At 42.9% G+C, this 21,874-nt stretch overlaps 3 protein-coding genes across 4 annotated transcripts in view; 1 reads left to right on the top strand and 2 right to left on the bottom strand.

The window, feature by feature from the left end:
- Nucleotides 1-9,957, top strand: part of LOC310644266 (pleckstrin homology-like domain family B member 3) — a 36,143-nt gene extending 26,186 nt beyond the window's left edge. For both annotated transcript variants that reach the window (XM_083369099.1, XM_083369098.1), the window contains 7 exons: nt 1,443-1,536; nt 2,100-2,268; nt 3,423-3,510; nt 4,548-4,604; nt 5,710-5,929; nt 6,189-6,274; nt 9,160-9,957. In XM_083369099.1, coding sequence (XP_083225225.1) covers nt 1,443-1,536; nt 2,100-2,268; nt 3,423-3,510; nt 4,548-4,604; nt 5,710-5,929; nt 6,189-6,274; nt 9,160-9,294 — 849 coding nt within the window. In that variant the 3' untranslated portion in view covers nt 9,295-9,957. The remainder of the gene's footprint in view (nt 1-1,442; nt 1,537-2,099; nt 2,269-3,422; nt 3,511-4,547; nt 4,605-5,709; nt 5,930-6,188; nt 6,275-9,159) is intronic.
- A 2,908-nt stretch (nt 9,958-12,865) lies between these two features.
- On the bottom strand, nt 12,866-13,924 carry LOC310644822 (formyl peptide receptor 2-like; the record flags this gene model as incomplete). The annotated part of the gene is made up of 1 exon (XM_083370134.1): nt 12,866-13,924. The coding sequence occupies one exon, from the start codon at nt 13,922-13,924 to the stop codon at nt 12,866-12,868; it is 1,059 nt and encodes a 352-aa protein (XP_083226260.1).
- Nucleotides 13,925-20,487: 6,563 nt separating this feature from the next.
- On the bottom strand, nt 20,488-21,701 carry LOC310644212 (chemerin-like receptor 1; the record flags this gene model as incomplete). The annotated part of the gene is made up of 1 exon (XM_083369022.1): nt 20,488-21,701. One exon carries the CDS (start codon nt 21,699-21,701, stop codon nt 20,631-20,633), a length of 1,071 nt encoding a protein of 356 aa, XP_083225148.1. The 3' UTR covers nt 20,488-20,630.
- Between the last annotated feature and the right edge of the window lie 173 nt (nt 21,702-21,874).

Raw genomic sequence — 21,874 nt, 5'->3', positions numbered from 1 at the left:
GCAATGGGGAAAAAGTCATGATACATCGCGACACGTCACGTGACGTTGTGAGTTTGACACCCCTGACCTAGAGTGTTATAGAACTAGCGGTTAAATAATTAATATAAAAACCTCAGTGTCTTGGGGTAATGGGACCAATTATCCTGAACTGTACGCAAAGAAGTACGGTGAAGATACAATAACAATATTCCTTGCTTTTACTTTGTAACAATTTTGATCTTTCTTAAAAGTAAAAGGATATAAGGTTGGTTTATTTGATCAAGGTGAACATAGATTTGTTGTTAGCTCTGGTAACTTTTAATGGATTTTTCTTCATCAGGAAATGAAAAGAGGAAATATAAAGATGGAATATGACAGCATTTGGATAATTCTTAGGCTTTGGGAAAAAGCTTGAACTGGCCCTAAATTACCAACATTTGCTGAGCTTATTTCAGAAGAGAATATTTACAATGTCTAATAATAGAATATAAAGAAGAATTTTGCATTTTGGGGTTTCCATACCAGTTACTCACTTCTGTTACCCAAAATAATGGAGACAATCCTTATATTGATTTGGGTTACCATTAAAATTAATTTTTAAGGGATGTGATTGTTCTCCGATGAATTTTCTGCCTCTATCCTCCCCAATTTTTTTTTAAACTTACTGGAAAACAGCTGAAAAAAGTGGCTTGTAAACTTAGCCCAAACTCTTAAAAATGATTAATGACCTCTTAGACACTAATCAGGAAGAATAAGATTAACAAAGAAATTCCCCAGAGTTTTAGAATGACTAAAGACTAAAGTTGCATTTGTTTACTGTGCCCAAGAAAAATGGGGGGGGGGAGAGTCTTAAAGGGATGGAGTAATTTTTGTAGAATAGTGTTTCTTAACCTTGGCAACTTTTAAGATATATGGACTTCAACTCCCAGACTTCCCCAGCCAGCAACCCAGCCTAGCATTGCACTGTTCACAATTAGCTGACCTGGCTGAAGTAGTTGTGTGAACCCAGCTAACATTTTGAAGTGGCCCAGGATTCTGTTTCCAGGAGATGCGTCCAGAATTCAACTAATTAGCGAGTCAGGAACAGATCAAGACAAGATCAAAGCACCACAACGGATGCAGAAACAAACTGCATCTTGGGAAGGCCTGGTTATACTCATTCAAATTGCTGCTGAAAGAGACTCCCTTTACGACAGGGGTCTTCAAACTTGGCAACTTTAAGACTTGTGGACTTCAACTCCCAGAATTCCTCAGCCAGCGTGCCTGGCTGAGGAATTCTGGGAGTTGAAATCCACAAGCAGGGGTCTTCAAACGTGGCCCTTTTATGACTTGTGGACTTCATGCTCCCAGAATTCCTCAGCTAGGCACACTGGTTGAGGGATGCTGGGAGTTGAAGTCCAGAAGTCTTGAAAGTTGCCAAGTTTGAAGACCCCTGCTTTACGTTCTTTGCTTTCCCTTCACAGGGGTCAATCGGACTACAGCGGACCGCCAGTCTACCTCGCAGGAGTAAGAACCGTCTCCCAGCCCACTCTCCTCAACGTCCCATTTCAATGCACGGTATGGGTTCAGTGGGTGGACCGGGGTCCGCGGACATGGGGGAACTGCCTGTACCAGTGGAACACCCACTCTTTGGTACCGGCTGACCACCAAAATGAAAAAAAAACCGGGAGATTTTCTTGTCAAGAAGAATTGTTGAAAACACACACGGTAGCCAATTTTCTCAAGATCTCTGAATTTTTACATGAGAATTTGTTCAGGGGTTTCCTTTGATTTCTTGGTCTGGAATTCCAAGGGAGAAAGAAAGAAGAAGACTGGGGGGGAGGGGGGAAAGAAATATCTGGATGATGCCACTGGTCCCATACAAGCTTCGGTGTTAATTGAGGTGCCACAAAATTCTTTTGTGGTGTTGAATATTCTTCCTTCACTGGTTGTCAACACTGAATGAGAGTTTGGGCAGGCTAAGGGCTTTGGCCGCTGAAATACGGTCCTAACAAGGTCAGTAGGACAGTCATGAAATCATATGCTGGACCCAAAGTAGCAACTGGACCAAAATGAAGTTGATTTTTAAGATGTCTTCTCAGGGTCTTGATCTTATCCTTGCATCTGCTTATCTCTTCTAGGTGCTCTGGACCCCAGTCTTCTCGTGGCTCAGCTCTCCAGTGGAAGCAACGGTCATTATCTGGGAAGCCCAAACCTCCAATTCTCACGTTACAACAAACCCCTTTACCAGCTGCTGGGTGGCCAGGCAACTACCAGGCAGCTGGGAGGAACTTCGCAAGGAGCTTACAGGTCAGATCATCCCATTCTCATCCCACTGATGCCTTCCGTCTTTTAATTCCAGCCTGCTACACCAAAGTTCTAGTTAAATTTGTCCTTTACAGTCATCTCCAGAGAAACTAAATTGGCCCTCCCCCAAATGTCATTCTATTCACAGCTGCTAAGGAATCCATGTTCCTTGAAAGGAATCCGTGTTCTTATGAATGATGAGATAGGTTCAAGGTATAAGACTGATAAGACTAGGGTAACCCTATTGGAAAAAGAAATTTTGCATTTCCTCTCCCATCCCTCAATAGGATAGGATAGGATAGGATAGGATAGGATAGGATAGGATAGGATAGGATAGGATAGGATAGGAAATAAGAATAGAATAGAATAGAATAGAATAGAATAGAATAGAATAGAATAGAATAGAATAGAATAGAATAGAATAGAATAGAATATCTTTATTGTCATTGTGTAACACAGCAAAATTAATTGCTGTCCACAGCGCACACTACACCCAAGTTAAAACCACAAAGAAGAACATACGTTATTTACACACATCCTTCACATTCTATTCACCATTGTGTTGTCCCTAATATTGCACTTTGATGTTGCACTATCTGCTCACTTTTGACTTTAACTAGCTCTCTCTAGTTCTAGTCCAGGACTAGAGGCATTTAGGCAGAGTCCAGAGGATCAACTCTGAGGGATGTCGGTGAAGATTCTTAGTCATACAGGTAGAAATGTCTGGAGGTTGAGCCGTGGCAACTGGACTCATGTTCTTGTTGGTTTGAGAGGTTTTTGCTGCCCATCCCAGCAGCTGGTGCGGGGATCCCCCTAGAATTTTAGGATTTGGCACATTCCAATGGCTCTTTGCCCACTCAAATTCCTCTAACCAACTTGTTCAGACTGAAGAAGCCACTTGGAGGGGCAGCGAAACATCTCAAACTAACAAGAAGTTAAGTCCAGTTGCAGTGACTCAACTTTCAGACAATTCTCAGGGATGCTACAGGTACAAAATTGTTCCACCAAGTGACCTAATGGATTAAATTCCAAGATCACTTCCTATCTTAAAACTATATGGTCTGAGGAATCAAAAGATTTCCTATAGTGGGCCTGTTTCCTTTCCATTGGCCATACACCTGGCTTGATTGGCATCATCTGGCTATTTCTCCCAACAGCCTTGAAAACTGTGTCACCAAACTGGCAGAGATGGAACGCCGGGTGCGGGAAGCCATGGCTGAACGGGAACGATTGCTGCAAGAAAGGGTAAGAGGTAGACTCAACTCCTGGACCATAGCCAAGTTTATATGATTCATTCATTCATTCATTCATTCATTCATTCATTCATTCATTCATTCATTCATCTAAGGAGATTCTCAATCATCCAGGTCAAAATCAAGAAAGTCCAGTTGCTTTTTGAAAAGCACCTCTGGGGACTATCCATATAGTCAGGAATGGGAAGCTTTATGCATTTATTCATTCATTCATTTAGAAAATGTATACAGCCACCCACCTTAAATACATACACTTGGAGAGCTAATAATCTACAGACACAAAAATAAAACATTTTTTAAAACCTAAAAAGCAATGTAGCACCCCTCCTTCCTCTTTCTCTCTCTCCTTCCTTCCTCTCTCCTTTCTTTCTTTCTTTCTTTCTTTCTTTCTTTCTTTCTTTCTTTCTTTCTTTCTTTCTTTCTTTTTCTATAGCTGCCCATCTCAATCCGTGGCTCTGGGCAGCTTACAATTTAAAAAATACATTACAATTAAAAGCACTAAAAACATCCAGATTAAACATACATAGGATCAAGATATTTGACCAGTTAGCAATACAGCCAAGAACCGGGACCCTTAACGTACATTCAGCATCCCTGGCTTAAGAACATAGCCAGGTTTTTAGGGCCTTATGAAAGGCTAACAGAGTTTGGGAACCATTCTAATCACCCTAAAGTTTCTATCACGGGGGGGGGGGGGAAACATAACATCAAATCACCTCCGGCTCATTGCTGTGATTTTTGCTCTAAAGTGGAGCAACCCCGCTTCTCATCTGCTTCTCACATGATTTTGAAAATGAGGAAGTTGCAAATTTCACCCTGTCAGCTTTTCTTCCTGCATGCTGGGTAAAAATACCCAGAGTTGGTCCTGGAGGAAGAGAAAGAGCTTGTGGTCTTTCTTGTGTATGCTTGGGTGGTTGGTTTTTTTTTTTTTTTTTTTGAGGGGGTGATATGTCGGTGGCTACCGGAATGGTGCTGCCGGCCCCATGTTCTTACTATGTGCCGACCGCCTTCAACCGAATTTCCTTTCAGGAAGCTAAGAAAGTAGCTGAGGAGGTGAAACGTATGGAATTATCCCCTTCGAATGTGGTAAGAAAATCTCCGTCCTTATCTAGAACCCAGGAATATAAATTTGCTTTGCCAATCTTTTTCGATCTTTGGGGAGATCAGTGTTTGAGCTGAGAGGGAAGCGAATCTATTGAAAAGGTTAAAATGGGGCTGGGAAGTTTTTCTGGTTAGGGGGAATCCAGACGTTGTCTTCGCATGCTGTGTGAATCAGGCTATCCTGTTGAGCTATAATGTCATTGTTTGTTCGGTTTCCAGAATGTTTAGTGAGCACGTCTTGTCACTCCAGATTTAGAGTTCAGTTTAATCTTAGTATTTTCATCAGTGGTGATTGTCTAAATCAGGGGTATCCAACTTAAGACCTGTGGACTTCAACTTCAGCATGGCTGGCTGGGGAAGTCTGGGAGCTGAAGTCCACAGGTCTTAAAGTTGCCAAGGTTGCATACCCCTGATCTAAATAGTGAAGATACAGGTTGGAAGAAGTTAAAAAGATTGTTGTTGTTGTTAGTTGTGAAGTCGTGTCCGACCCATCGCAACCCTATGGACAACATTCCTCCAGGCCTTCCTGTCCTCTACCATCTTCTGGAGTCCCTTTAAGCTCACGCCTCCTGCTTCAGTGACTCCATCCAGCCACCTCATTCTCTGTCGTCCCCTTTTTCTCTTGCCCTCAACCTTTCCCAGCATTAGGCTCTTCTCCAGTGAGTCCTTCCTTCTCATTAGGTGGCCAAAGTCTTTGAGTTTCAACTTCAAGATCCGGCCTTCTAAAGAGCAGTCAGGGTTCATCTCCTCTAGGACTGACCAGTTTGAACACCTTGCAGTCCAAGGGACTTGCAGGAGTCTTCTCCAGCACCATAGAAAGATTAGAAGCTTATTTTCTGGTCTCCTGCTAAGATGCACTGAGGGGGCCATGGAAGACTCATCTTTAGTATAGTTGCTTATGCTACAGGGATGGGCCATTTACAGAGATGGGCCATTTATTCCAACATGGCAGTGTGGGAAGAATGCTGAGATCCCCAAATCTCTTTCCTCAAAATGAGGTGGTCTTCCTGAGGGCAATAAACCACAGCATAGAGCTTCCTTGGAGTGACATCTGTCTGGTTTCAAGCCTTGCCTTCTGGTTGTCCTACAGATCCACAACCACACGGAGATCCAGGAACCTAAACCAGCTGCCTTCGACCTGCGCAAACATCTGGAGGCCTCGGGACATAGTGTCGAGACCTGCCAGCACGTGAGGGTGACCAGCAAATCTTGCAAGGGTTACCTGGTCAAGATGGGCGGGAGGATCAAGACTTGGAAGAAACGTTGGTTCACCTTTGATCGCCAGAAGCGGGTCTTGGCGTACTACACAGGTGAGAGAGAGAATCGAGACAGGTAGCTTCTTCTCCACCAGGTTGCACACTCTGCTGCTGATGGAGAAGACTTGGCCTTCCACTGGCAGTAGGTCTCGAACTGACCTGTTTAAACTTATTGTGGGACTATAACTACTAAATTAAAGGAAAGATTAGAGCGATGAATTTCACCTCTCTCATTTTATCCATTGGGCCTTCCTTTTCTGTTCTCCCCAGCTTGCTAACCTGGTCCTCTGATTTTATTTTATTCCTCCTCCAGACAAAGAAGAGACCAAGCTTAAGGGTGTGATCTACTTCCAGGCCATTGAAGAAGTTTACTGCGACCATCTCCGTAGTGCTTTCAAGGTACCAAGAATAGAGATTTGCCGAAAGTCTCTTTTGTTAAATTTATGCAGGCCTGAGAGGGCCTGTAGGATCCTATTTGGACCATTAGGATTTTGAGCTGAGTAGCCAAGCCCATCCCTTCCCAGAATTGCTCCTCAAAAATTGCTTTTACTTTATTATTCTTTGGAACCATCCAAAATGATGTACCACTCTTTGAATAAATTTCCACAATACTGGGCTGCATCTTAAAATTTAAAAATAAAGTTTTGCGCCTTCTGCTCTAGACTGATTTTAAGACTGTCTGCTTGGGCTGTGAATTTCCATTTTGTCTCTGTCTATTGTTAGATGATATTATATTTTATAGTATAGTATGCATTGTTTCTCGAACTTGGTGACTTTAGGTCATGTGGACCTCAACTCCCAGAATCCCCCAGTTGGCTAGGGAATTCTGGGAGTTGAAGTCCACTTGTCTTAAAAGTTGTCAAGTTTGAGAAAGTAGTGCATTTTCATGAATTTAGGGTTTTATTTATGATGTTCGATTTTTGTTAGTAGCTATTATAGGCTGGTTTGATCAGAAACAAGGATGTTATCAGCCCATCAATTAAATACTACAAGAGTTATGTCTCACTCTAAATGATAGTTAGATATATTTGACACTGTTCTCCTCAATTGATCATTTCCTTGGACTTAGGCAAAAATGTGCATACCACTTCCTTTTAATACTCACATTTTAACCAAGTCTGTGTCAAATAAAACAACAGTGCAGCCTTGCAACTTTATCAAACAAAACCTCTTCATTAGAAATAAACAAGAAAACAATCCAACCGAATCTTTTTTTGGTTTCTGAATGAGAAAGGTGAGCGTGCTCTGTTTTGCCTAATTCCTAAAGTCGGAGACATTTTAATTTTCATCCCACGTAGGTTTTGATTTGATGCTTGTTTTTTTTAGCCACAAATACACACAGTCTTTACTAATGCAGGTTTGTCCAGACTGAGTTGGAACAGCAATCCAACTTCTTATGTGCAAGCCCCCCCCCACAAAAAAAATATTTCAACCCCCTCTCAAAAGTGTCACAATTCCAGGCAGACAACATCTGATATATATAACCATAAACCGAATAATTTCCAGGAACAGAGACATGAAGTTTGAACTGGCTCACTCAAAACAGCTCTTGAGAACCACCTTACACCCAATGAATTTTATCCAGAACTATTTATATAAAAGAAACTTTTCTTCCCTTATATTTGGCCTGGGAATCTTACTTGAAGAGGGCAGGAACTGAATGTTGGACTTTTCATAAGCAAATAGCAATCTCTGCAAAGTTTCCCATCGCCTCTGTCTGCTCCCCTGCAGTGGTTCAAATAACTGAATAATGAAACAAGTTCAAGATCCCATTGCCCTGAATTCCTTGGAAAAGTTGTCCCATTTTGCATACTTCCTTCCCTCCCCAATTCAGTTATCTTGGCTTCTTCACTGACATCATTTAAGAAAAGCCCCAAGAGATATTTTTTATGTATTTAGCTTTTCCCCTTTACAACCCAATTTTAAGTACTGCCTGTTTTAACTGCTAACAGCGCTGCATTTGCTTCCATTATGGGCCTTTGTCTTGAAATGTTAATGCTGTAATGCTTTGTGATCTTTTTCTACATATATTTTATTATCCTTTGCACCAACTGTTTTATTTATTTCTAAGAGTGATTGTTCATGGGCTTGCTGCGAACTGTCATGAGGCAGTTGTATGCAAACATGCTAAATAAACAAAGGACAAACAGGTCATTATTTAAAATAATACGGAATGTATATTTTTGCACAATGATCTTCACTCAACGTGCGTTATAAATATCTGTTATAAATCTCATGGTTGCATTGACACACTCTGTAGCTATCCAAATCTTAATTAGGTTTCCTGCGGTTGCTTGTGTCCATTGCTTATAGCAATGAGGCCAGCACATTGAGTTAATTTAGGCTGGCATTTTAGTATAAAGGTGAAGGCACCAGGCTAGAAACCAGGAGACAGTGAGTTCTAGTCCTGCCTTAGGCGTGAAAGCTGGCTGGATAAGTTTGGAATACTCACCAGGAGGTGGTGAGTTCTAGTCCTGCCGTAAGTATGAAATCTAGCTGGGTGACTTTAGGCCAATCACCAGGAGAGAGTGAGTTCTAGTGCTGCCTTAGGAATGAAAACTGGCTGGGTGCCTTTGGGCCAATCACCAGGAGATGGTGAGTTCTAGTCTTGCCTTAGTTATGAAAGCCATCTGGGGCACTTTGGACCAGTCACTGTCTCTCAGCCCACTATGTCGGGCTCAGGTGACAAGTCCATTGGTCAATTTCATTGGTCAATGGAACCAGTGGACCAACACTTAGTTGATCTGGGAGAAAAAGTGGAGCCTGCACTTACAGAAAAACACTAGAAAGAAAAAAAAATGACCCTAATTCGGGGGGTGTATAGATCAACTCACAAGGGACGTGGTGGCTCAGTGGGTTAGGACGCTGAGCTTGTCAATCAGAAGGTCGGCAGTTTGGCGGGTCAAATCTCGAGTGCCGCGTAGCAGAGTGAGCGCCTGTTACTCGTCCCAGCTTCTGCCAACCTAGCAGTTCGAAAGCACGTAAAAATGCAAGTAGAAAAATAGGGACCGCTCCGGTGGGAAGGTAACAGCGTTCCGTGCGCCTTTGGCGTCTACTCATGCCGGCCACATGATCACGGAGACGTCCTCGGACAAGCGCTGGCTCTTCGGCTTTGAAACGGAGATGAGCACCGGCCCCTAGAGTCGGAAACGACTAGCACGCATGTGTGGGGGAACCTTTACCTTTACCTTTTATAGATCAACTCGGTAAGTGGGTTAAGAAGTTCTGTGCGAATACAGCCAATTATTTTCATTTCATTTCTTTTCTCTTTTTACTTTTGGCAGAGTCCTAACCCCAAACTGACCTTCTGCGTCAAGACTTATGATCGTCTCTTCTGTATGGTGGCACCAAGTCCAGAGGCTATGAGGATCTGGATGGATGCAATTGTCACAGCAGCTGAGGAGAACACCCGCTACTGACCAGATTTTTCATAGGAAGATTACTTTGGGAATAGCATTTCTTCCCAAGGTTTTGCTGGGATATCTCCTTCTAAGGGAAAACTGATCAACGAGGGATCCAGTGGCAGAGGTTGGATGCTTGATGTGCTTGTTGGAGTCTAACTACCATATAGGGCCAGTTCAGTACCCAGAGTTCCAACTGTTGATCCTTGAAGATGGATAGGTTGGATGTTTTATGTTGTTTTCAATGGACCAGTTCAGAAGACATTTCTGATCACATGTTCTGCAGGAGAAGACTTCAAATGGCATTTTGGAAGGCGGGCTGTGGTATGGATCCCAGCCAGTTGCCTGAAAGATTGCAATCTATTCCAGAGAATTCACACCAATTTCTCTGGAAGTTGCCCTTGATTAAAAAAAGGACACTGTCTGGAAATCAGATGAGATTTTGCAATGACATAAGTCATTTGGCTTATGGAAAAATGTTCTTGAGAGTTGTGTTGGACACTTTGATCGGAACTGCCGCTTTCCTTGATCAGAAGGGAGAACTTCTCCCTATCCTGTATAGAATCCTGTATATTTATTATGTGTTTTGGGTCTTTTCTTTAAAAACCTGGGAACACTGTTCAAAGGGAAGCTGTGTACAAACCCACGTATGGAATATTTATTGCATAAATCCTTTAAGTGAAAACAGACCTGGCTTGTGCTCAATTTATTCCTGTCTAGAAGGAATAGAATAGAATAGAATAGAATAGAATAGAATAGAATAGAATAGAATAGAATAGAATAGAATAGAATAGAATAGAATAGAATAGAATAGAATAGAAGAATAAGGATAGGATGGAATGGAATAGAATAGAATAGAATAGAATAGAATAGAATAGAATAGAATAGAATAGAATAGAATAGAATAGAATAGAATAGAATAGAATAGAATAGAATAGAAGTTGGAAGGCACCTTGGAGGTCATCTCATCCAACCCCCTGCTCAGGCAGGAAACCTGACAAATGGGTGTCCAGTCTCTTCTTAAAAACCTCTAATGTTGGAGCATTCACAGCTTCTGGAGGCAGATTGTTTCAATGGTTAATTGTTCTGTCAGGAAATTTCTCCTTAGTTCTAGGTTGCTTCTCTCCTTGACTAGTTTCCATCCGTTGCTTCTTCTCCTGCCTTCAGGGGCTTTGGAGAACAGCTTGACTCCCTCTCCTTTGGGGCAGCCCCTGAGATATTGGAACACTGCTATCATGTCACCCCTCACCCTTCTCTTCGTTAAACTAGACATGCCCAAGTCCAGCAGCTGTTCTTTATATGTTTTAGCCTCCAGTCCTCTGATCTTCTTTGTTGCTCTTCTCTGCTCTCAACAATGTTTTAAGAAGCCGTCATTGTTCCTGAATGTTCATTTTACAAGGATAAAAATGGTTGTAGAGCCACGTCCACCATCTTGTGGTCATTGAAAGAAAGACAATATCGGTAGTCCTCGGCTTACGATCACAACTGAGCCTAAAATTTCTGTTGTTCAGAAAGACAATTAAGTGGGCCTTGCCCCATTTTACAACGTTTCTCGCTAAGTGAATCCCTGCTGTCAGGTTAGTAACACGTTCATTAAATGAATTCATTGGCTCATCTTCTAGCGTGTTTAAATGTGTGTTAGGTATGGGTACACATTTAGAGCAAACAACTAAATTTCATTTTTAATGTGTGCCAGTGTGCCCACAGTAAAAAAAATGGCAATAAAGGTTATCTTATTTATCTTATCCTCATTGACTTGGCTTGTCAGAAGGTCACAAATAGGGATCACGTGACCCCCGGGACACTGCAACCGTCCTAAGTATGAGTCAGTCACCAAGCATCTGAATTTTGATCACATGACCATGGGGATGTCACAACAGTTGCTAAGCGTGCAAAATGGTCATAATTCCCCCTTTTTCAGTGTCGTAATTGGAATGTTCAGTAAACAAACTGTTGTAAATCGAGGATTATCTATAGTTTGGATTACAATTCTCGCCATTTCCAGCTACCTCCATCAAGGCCGGGTTGATGAAAATTAAGAGAATGATTCTATTTCATTGGTACAAGATACATACAGATCATCCTCAATTTACATCCATTCGTTTAGTGCAGGGGTAGGCAACCTTGGCTCTTTTATGACTTGTGGACTTCTACTCCCAGAATTCCTGAGCCAGCATGACTCAGCATGGAAACCTGTCCCTTTCCCCTCAGCATAGCTGTCTCAGGAATTCTGGGAGTTGAAGTCCACGAGTCATGAAGGGGCCATAGTTCCCCCATGCTGGCTCAGCAATCCTGGGAGTTGAAGTCCACGAGTCATAAAAGAGCCAAGGTTGCCTACCCCTGGTTTAGTGACTCAAAATGACAGCAGCGCTGAGTAAAGCAACTTACGAAAGGCCTTTGCACTTACAGCTCTCCCAGCATCCCCCACGGTCATTTGATCGAAGTTCAGTTGCTTGGCAACCGAGCATGTATTTACGATGGTTACAGCATCCTGGTAGTTACGTGATCACCGTTTGCAAACCTTCCCAGCTGGCTTCCGACAATCAAAGCCAATGGGGGAAGCCGGATTCATTTAATGACCGCAATGATTCGCCTAACCATCATGGTTAAAAAGAAGGTTGCAAAAATTGGGCATAAGTCACTTCACAACCGCCTTGCTTAACAGAAAATCTGGTTTGAATTGTGGTTGTAAGTCCAGGACTATCTGTGAACAAAGGGCAAAATGCCTCAAGAGCTGAACTCAGAACAGTCGAATTGAAGGCGAAGCCCTTGCTTTGAATTTAGAAAAGCTGAGAAACTTCGTTGCAGAATCCCTAAGGGGGCTTCAGTGGAACTGCAACAGTGATCCCAGACAGAAATGGAGTTATCTAACCTACGAATTTTGCAACCGTTGGTCAACTCTCTTTTACAACATGCACTCCAGAGTCATCGGAGGGAAAAAAAAGGACAAATTTACTGCAGAACACGGAGGCTGACACCCATCCCACATTAACTCAGAAACAGCTTCTACATGCCCAAGCTTCCTGACCAGGTTCTTGCAGGAGCAATTTCCTAATTTCTAACAAATTGTTAACAATAAATAGCACAGTTGAGTATAATCTCACATACAAAAATACAGGCAAAAATACACCTCTTCCAGAATTCCACCTGGGGAATTCTGGGAGTTGAGGTGCGCAGGCCTTCAAAGCTGATAAGGTTGGACACCCTTGCTCTATTCAAAGCAAGAGAAACAGATAACAGATGCTCTGTTAGCTATTGTTTTAAGAAGGTTCCATGATGGCTTGCGATTTGGCTAAAATTGGAGACAGACCAGGATAAGGTTCCCTATGAATTAAGAGCCCGAAAGAAATCAACATTGAGATACGACCAACAGTTAAGATGGGTGCACAGATTTCCCGTACCCTGTGTAAATAATGCAAAACAATTAAAGCAATTTCACAGCTCATTATGAGGGAAAAGGCTGTTTTCTGCCAGCCCTTTCCACCTACAGATATTTAAAACTTCAACACGTCCAAAATTATGGTTTGGGGCTGGGACAGAAATGACAACTGAGGCACACACATTCAAATTTCACCAGTCATGTGATACTTCATGTTTGAGGGGTTGAGTTTCCACACTGCAACGGAGAAACATCTGAGGATTTTGCCTGCTCATTTGTCGAAAACGATCCTTTATTGCTGGTAGATTTTCGATTTACAGAGCTGTTCTCTTCCAACAAGGTTCTCCTGAGGGCCCTGGTGATGTTATAGAGGGTCAACCTTGTGTGGAAGTCCATGCCCATGAAGAAGTAAAGGAATGGATTTGCACAACTGTTAAGGTAGGCCAGGAACGCCGCAAAAAGAGCAGCAAACGATAAGGCCGTGCCATTCGCTCCTGCCGATTTAAGCAGCTGGGTGATGTGATAGGGCGACCAACAGAGGAAGAAGGTGACCACCAGGGCAAATATGACCTTGAAGGACTTCTTTGAGTGGAGGGAGGTCTGGCGTCTCCTCAGTACCACGAGGATGATGCCGTAGCAGATCACGATGATGGTGAAGGGGGCCAAGAACCCACATATCAGTCTCAACATGGAGATGGTCACTCGCACTCCTGGCTTTTCTCCCTTTAGCATCACCAAGCATTTGGTTTGGTTGTTCTTAGTGTCCACCTTACGGTAAAGGTAGAAAGGGATGCTGGTGACGATGGCCATCAGCCAAGCACCGATGGCTGTAAGCCATACCAAGCGGATGTTGCGGTGTCTCCTGGCCCATAACGGGTAGGCGATACAAGCAGCCCGGTCCATGCTGATGGCAGCCAAGAGAAACTCACTGCAGAACATGTTGAGGTACTTGATGAAGCCGTTGACTTTGCACGCAAAGCTTCCAAAGACCCAGCCTTTCTTCACTGCAACAAGAGGTGTGATACGACTCACGGAGAAGAGGAAATCAGCCAGAGCCAGATTGAAGAACCAGACGCAGCTGATGGTCCGTGAGACCTGGTGGGCAGTGATCCAGATCACAACTCCATTGCCAAAAGAACCCAGTAGGAAAATAACTGTGTAGAAGATGATCTTGAGAATGTCTCTGAGTCTGTTTATATCAGAGCTTGTTTCCAAGGATGATGGCAAGGATGCATTGGGAAACCACAAAGCCGTGGAACTAGCATTCATGACGTTGCAGAGAAGGCGACCAAAAATTAGATGATCTTCTCTAAGGGAAATAATCTAGAAAAGAGAGAATCAAAGAATTCATGTTATTTGATCCCCCTGCTCTGGAGAACTCCAGAACTTGGAAGAGCAATGTTTTAAAAGTGCCAAAGTAATTATATTTTGTATATTTATATTTATTTAGTATATTTACAGTATATTTATTGCTAAAAGTTTGACCTAAGTCTGGGCAATTGGATATGTTTATCTTTTTAGCCCCGGATTTGTACTTAAATTCTCTTAAGTTCTCTAGATGGAGATACTCCCAAGATTTGGAGTGATGGAAAATATTTTGATTGATTAAGTTCTTCAAACTTCTGCAGGTTTTCCAAGTTCTCTATTCCCAATTCTACTACTTCATCCTTCTTGAATGGAAATGGCCCACAAGAAATCCTGGAAATTTTGCTAACAGTACTTATGTGGTGCCATCAAGCTCCTTTTCACAAATGCAACAATCTAGGAACGATCAAACTATATTCAAATCCAGGATGAAATTTGCCTAAGCTGGATATCATGTCACCCCTCACCCCTCTCTTCATTAAACTACACATATCCAATTCCAGCAACTGTTCCCTATATGTTTTAGCCTCCAGTCCCCCAATCATCTTTATTGCTCTTCTCTGTACACTTTCTAGAGTCTCAACATCTTTTTTACATCATAGTGACCAAAAGTGGATGCAGGATTCCAGGTGTGGCCTTACCAAAGCATTGTAAAGTGGTATTAGTACTTCACTTGATCCTGATTCTATCCCTCTGTTAATGCAGCCTAGCACTGTGTTGGCTTTTTTGGCAGCTGCAGCACACGGCTGGCTCATATTGAAGTGATTGTCTATCTCTTAAAGACTGTTCGACAGTCTAAAATATCCAGAAATGAATATCCAAACATGACACAGACAGGGCTATTTTGTTGTTATAATAAACACACAAGAAGATATGATATCCTGGCTCAGACTCCAAAATTACCTGTTGGAAGTTGCAAGAATCACGTTGCCCCTCTTTTGTTGGAGCTTCTTTTACAGGAAACAATTATTCAGCTGCAGCTTGTCTTCTCTGCAAACAGCTGTGTTATTCTCCCTTGAACCAACAAAGCTGGTTTATAAGGAACATGAATAAAGGACAGTCCACGTGGGTTTTTTTTTTCCTGAGAACTCACTGACATTCCGCAAAACCCACAGAAATTTGAAGCCTCGCCTCAAGTATCTTTGCTCGACTTCTTGTGATATATTTCCAAAGAACAACTTGATTTAGCAAACACCACAGCACATTGGCTGGGTAAAGGAGTCGTAGCCACCTGGCCAGCCGTCTAAACCAGCAGCGTCTAATTGTAGGAGATTTCATAAGTGACATTGTGTTACTTTCTCAAGTAACACGAAGCAACTGGCTCCACCCAATACAGTAAAAAGCTGATACAGATGATCCTCAGCTTACGACCACAATTAAACCCAAACTTTCTGGTGCTAAGTGAGACAATTTTGCCCCATGTTACGATCTTTCTTGCCACGCTTGTTAAGTGAATCACTGCAGCTGTTAAGTTAGTAGCACGGTTGTTAAATGAATCTGGCTTCCCCCACTGACTTTGCTGGTCAGAAAGTGGCAAAAGTGATCACGTGACCACAGGACACGGCAGCGGTCATAAGGATGAGTCTGTTGCCCATCTTGTTTGTCTGCCTTCAGTTTCATTCATGCATATAGTTTCTATATTTCTCTAATTCAGACATTTCGACAGAGGCATCTCATTTTAACTAGTGCCTGAGGAGCTGATTGGCAGGAAGGATCCCCTTGATTGCTTCTGCCTCCTCTTTGCCATTAATAGAATAACAGAGTTGGAAGGGACCCTGGAGATCATCTAGTCCAACCAGGAAACCCTATAACATTTCAGACAATTGAGGTTTTCTGCCTGTTCTGTAAAAAAAACGAAAAACAAAAAAAAACCCACAATTTCTTGGCAGCTCCATCTCAACCTGCATTTCCTCCTGTGTGGCAATCTAGACAGTAACTACTTCCTTTTTTCAGTACACAGGAATAATGTCCCTTTAGTCAAGTGTCAGAAAAGACTGTGCGCAAAATCTTTTGTCAGATGCCAGATCCGAAAATAGCAAAGTTGCTTAAGCTCTTCCAACTAATGGAAAAAAAGAGAGAGAGGGAGAGAGAGAGAGATGCCAACAATTTCTATGTGTCTGCACAAAAATCAGATAAGGAAGTTCATGTAGTAGCTGCAATGGTCACCAGGGAGTCTTCCTAAGAATTACTTCCAACTTGCTTCTCCGGCAAAATATTTTGAAAATACAGCTATTCCTTCAGACGGCTGTGAGTCCAGCCACCCAGGATGTTAATTCCATATATATCATGCTGGTAGATTTTGGCTGACTTCTTTGACACTTGAGGCAGCCCTCCCAGCTCTGCAGGATGGATAAAAGGCAAGAGGAAGAGAATTCTTAACTTTTCCTTCCAGGGAGATGATGTCCTGTGTTTTGTTTTGTTTTGTTTTACACAAAGGGTGGGAGTGAGATTAGGAGGGGGGGGAAAAAGAGCCAGTTGAGTACATGTGAGAAAGGCTGAAAAGAACAGAGTAATAAGAGTTGGAAGGGGCCTTGGAGATCTTCAAGCCCACCCCTCTGCTGCTCAAGCAGGAAACCCTATACCATTTCAGACAAATGGTTGTCCAATCTCTTCTTAAAAAAGAATTAAATTAATTTTTTTTAAAAAAGTTACATAACCCTGCCATTGCCCCTTTCCGCTGTATTTTTTTTTTTAATCCCATTTATATCCTGCCCTTCTCCGAAGACTCAGGGCGGCTTACAATTTAAGCAAAAACCAATGTGCTTAGCAATAGCCTTCATTCTATGTATATGCCTGCTTATTAGGGCTTTCACCCCCCCCCCCAAGCGGCATTATTACAAAGTCAGCTTATTGCCCCCAACAATCTGGATCCTCATTTTACCTACCTCGGAAGGATGGAAGGCTGAGTCAACCTTGAGCCTGGTGGGACTCGAACCTGCACTAATTGCAGGCAGCTGGTGTTATTAAGGAGGCATTAGCCCACTGCTCCACCAAGTATTGGGAAACCTTGATTAAATCACGGCTATCCTTATCTTGTTACAGTCCAAGGTCTGTGACTAGCTGCTGGTTTTTACCCAAAGCCACCAATTTTTATGCTGCAGGCTTTGTGGTTGTTGGGGGCAATTAAGCTGACTTTGTAATAATGCCGCTTGGGGGTGTGTGTGAAAGCCCTAATAAGCAGGCATATACATAGAATGAAGGCTACTGCTAAGCTTGTAAGCCGCCCTGAGTCTTCGGAGAAGGGCGGGATATAAATGGAATTTAAAAAATGCTGTTGACCACTAGGCCTCTTTGACTGCTTAGTGATCCTCCTACACGCCAAGGAGAAATGGGAACAGCAAATGTCTGATCATTGGTGACTGTCTGAACAGACCCTGGAAAGGAATGACCTAGCCATGGAGTAGCTAAAATATCACATAAAACAGGGGGTTATACTGTCCCCCCCCACACACACAGCTGCCTCTCAATTGTGTAGAAGAATAAGCCGAGCCTGGGGGCAGAGTCAAGAGAGGAATCAGCTTGGAGTCCTTACATTCCCACAAGGGATCCAAGTCCGGCCCACCTTGAATTATTATCTTGCGCCAATTTAGTACCGATCATTAGTTGACTAGATTCTCCTGCAGAGGCATGAGCAATAAATAAACCAGAACTTAATGTGTGGACCTGATCCTTCCTGACATTTCCTCCTGAAATTCGAAATACAAAGATGCATGCGATCCCTCACGTGAAAAGTTTGAACACGGGGATAACAGTGAGACCACTAGCAATGGTCCAGCTTAGCCCAGCCCAGGGACTGCGTTACAAGAACATGAAAAAAATAAGGGGGGGGGAGAGAGAGAGAAATTGAGAAAGAGAGGGAGCGATAGAGAGTGAGAGAGACCCCAAGAGGAAGCATAAGAACTGAGTTCTTGCAATCCACTTCTATTCTTTTTTATTTATAGTCTAAGCCAAGAACAGGCTATTCAGCATCTTTAAGTAGACTAGTCACTCAAGTCAGCTTTTTTGTTCATGAATAGAAAAAGAAAAGCAACTGCCAAAGCTACAGATCTGGTTATCCTTACAACCAAAAGACGGCTAAGGGGTGGGAGAAGATGCAACGACCAGATAGGTTATGGTGGCCCCATAGGATAATGGCAGAGTTGGAGCCATCATATCCATCCAGACAGGATGCAGAATTCCAGGCCACTTCCTCTATGTGCATTCACCTACCCCAGGGGTAGGCAACCTTGGCTCTTTTATGACTCGTGCACTTCAACTCCCAGAATTCCTGAGGTAGCGTAGCTGGCTCAGGAATTCTGGGAGTTGAAGTCCAAGGGTCATAAAAGAGCCAAGGTTGCCTACCCCTGACCTACCCCATGTGGCCTGCATGCAGACTGAGGCTTGACCACGCACCTGTGCCAGGCTCATATACACTTAGCCTCCTCGCTGTTGGGAAAGTCCCAGAGGTAGGATTAAGCAGGGAACCAGCCTTGAATTCTTCTGTAGCCACACAAGAGGCAACATCCTGACTCCCGCTAGGTTCCCTGGAACCCTTATCTGATTGTTCCTAAGAGAAGATGAGCAGTCTGGGGAGATTCTTGTACTATAGGTAGAACACAATGAAGTTGCTGACTTAGATGGTTCATGAGTGGACCTGGTTGCTTGTGCCTGACACTCACCCTGGCACAAAGAACTCCCAGCAGCCCTTCTTTCTGCACAGGTCACCTGTCCTACTGTAAGTTGAAGGAAAGGAAGGAAACCCTAAGCAGGGGGTTGAACTAGATGACCTCCAAGCTCCGTTCCAACATTATTATTATTGTTATTGTTATTGTTGTTGTTGTTGCTGCTGCTGCTGCTGCTGCTGTTGTTAACTCTTGAGTTTCATGCAACTGAATACAAGCAGCCCTCGACTTACACTTATCACCTTAAAGACTGGAAGTTTTTAAGAAGAGACTGGACAGCCATTTGTCTGAAATGGTACAGGGTTTCCTCCCTGAGGACTAGATGACCTCCAAGGTCAATTTATTATTATCCAATTTATTATTATTATTATTATTATTATTATTATTATTATTATTATTATTATTGATCATCGCATAGTCAGCCAGATGTTCAGACTGGATTTGGCATTTTTGTCTACCTATTGAGTCCTTATTAAGGACCTGGGATAGGCAGATGTAGATGTTTGATGGTATTATTATTATTATTATTATTATTATTATTATTATTATTATTATTATTATTATTATTATTATTATTATTATTATTACCTTTCCCTCTTCATCTCCGTCGCAAGGTTGCTCTGAAGACAAAATTGGCCACCAATTCACATGTGTTGTTTTGTGATCATGGAAGGAAAGACAGCCTGACTGATATAAATCTCCTCTGCCTGGCTATACTAGACAGAAGGAGGGGGAGGACCCTCTTTTTGGCCACGTGATTCCATTTATTTTTTTGTTTGCTTGCTATAAATAATGGAAATATGTTTATTTAAAGGCTATCCGACTGCGGAGCCCAGAGCACGAATCAATAAACAAAATGACATCAAGATGTGACAAGAAGAAAACACACAGAAAGAAAGCAATAATTGCAAATGTAATAAGACTTGAAAGGTTTTGTAGGTTTTTTTCGGAATATCTGGTGGCCACTTCCAGATGTTTTTGACTGCAGTATTCAGCATTTCCAAGCACTTTAATCAAGGCTGAAAGTCTGGATTGACCAATGTTGGTCAACCTTGGCAACTTTAAGACCCCTGGACTTCAGTTCCCAGAATTCCCCACCCAGTTGAGTCAGTCACAGCAGGCAGACTGTAAGGACACATTCCCTCTATTATTATTTTTTTTAAAAGCAGCATCTGATTTTTATGCTTCTTTAACATTGATTTTAGAATGCTACATGATGGCTTAGGTTTTGGCTAAAGTTAGAAGCACCTCAGGCAGGGCTGTTAATATCAGAGTTGGTTGAGAAAGCTTTCCAAAGACATAAATGTACAAATATAGCTGAAAGTTTATACATACTGTATGTACATGAGAGTCCAAGAAAAATAACAGACATGACGAATATAAAGCAAAACAACCCCATCGCTTGCAGTTCAGGATGGAAGGAAAAGTTTCATTCTAACACTTAAGTATTTGTAGCTTCACAATGTCCAGGAAATATCAGGAGGGAAGACGGGTGGGTGGAATGAAAGCAGAAAAAAGAAAAGAAATCTTGTATTTCTCAGGTAATGGGTGTGACGGATCCAGCCTCCATCATCAGACTGCTGTCTTCTTCATGTGTTGGACTACAAAGCCTCTTATTCTACAAAGGACCAGAGGGCAGGACTAGAAGCAACAGGTGCAAGCTAATAAGCTGTCCAAGAGATGTCCAACCTAGAATTAAGGAGAAATTTTCTGACAGTGAGAACAATTAATCAGTGGAACAGCTTGCTCTAGAAGTTGTGGGTGCTCCATCACTGGAGATTTTCAAAAATAGACTGGACAGTCATTTGACTGGGACGGTAGAAGGTCTCCTGCCTTGAGCAGGAGGCTGGACTACAAGACTTCCAAGGTCCCTTCCAGACCTATGATTCTATGTTCTATGTCTATGTTCTTCACCCGTCACCCATGAGTTCCTAATCCACATGAGTTTCCTAAACTGAACTTGGAAGGGTTGAGGTTTTGCGATGCATCTGAGGGACGACTGAAGACTGAGGTATCTCATCAGTGGAAGAAGCCATCTCCTTCCTGTATTTGCTCCTAAATGAGGTGCCACTGTCTTCAAACAAGGTTCTCCTGAATGCGGCCCTTATGTTGTAAAGAGACAGCTTTCGGTGGAAGTCCATGCCCATGAAAAAATAAAGGATAGGGTTGGCACAACTGTTGAGGTAGGCCAGGAAGGAGGAGAGCGGGAGGCCAATAGAAAGTCCTACACTTTTCACGTCTGCCAATTTGAGGAGTTGTAAGATGTGATATGGTGCCCAGCAGAGGAAGAATGTGACCACAAGAACCAGGATGACCCTGAAGGGCTTCTTGGAACGGATGGAAGCCCGTCGTCTTCTCAGCACCACAACGATGATGCCGTAGCAGATCACAATGATGGTGAAAGGGGCCAAGAACCCACAAACCAGTCTCAACATATAGATGGCCAGTTTCGCAGTTTCGTTTCCCTCCAGGGCAAAGGAGCACTTGGTCTTGTTGGACTTGTCAATTTTTATGCCCCGGTAGAGGTAGAAAGGACCACTTATGACAATAGCCATTAACCAAGCTCCGATGGCAGCCGCCCATGCCAAGCGACTGCCCCGGTGCCTTTTGGTCCATATTGGATAGGCTATGCATGCTGCCCTGTCTATGCTGATGGCAGCCAAGAGGAAGACGCTGCCAAACATGTTGAGATACTTGATGAAGCTGTTGGCTTTGCATAAGAAGCTTCCGAAGGGCCACCCGTTATCAAAAGCGTTCTTCAAGAGGGGCACAATCCGGGTGACTGAGAAGAGAAAGTCAGCCAGAGCTAGATTGAAGAACCAGACACAGCTGATGGTCCGTGAAGTCTGGCGGACTGTGATCCAGATCACCGCTCCATTGCCCAGGGAACCAAGTAGAAAAAGAACGGCGTAGAAGAAGATCTGAAGCATGTCCATGAGCTTGCTCACGTCCAAGTTGGTATTTGTGGAGGATGTCGAGGACGCATTGGAGATGCCCGGAGCAGTGAGATTAAAATTCATGATGTAACAGGAGCTTACAGAGTAGGAGGACTAAGAAATAAGATGGTCAAAAAAACCTGGAAAGGGAGAATCAGTGTTATTTAACTCACAATCTCTACAACAGCAAGCCAAGAAAGAAAAAAAATCACTCACACCAGGCATGTTCTCTCTCATTGTGCTGCTCCCCAAATTCA

This window comes from Vipera ursinii, assembly GCF_947247035.1.
Source record: "Vipera ursinii genome assembly, chromosome: 9".
In the NCBI taxonomy this organism is placed as follows: domain Eukaryota; kingdom Metazoa; phylum Chordata; class Lepidosauria; order Squamata; family Viperidae; genus Vipera; species Vipera ursinii.
This window is presented reverse-complemented; position numbering and strand designations above follow the sequence as displayed.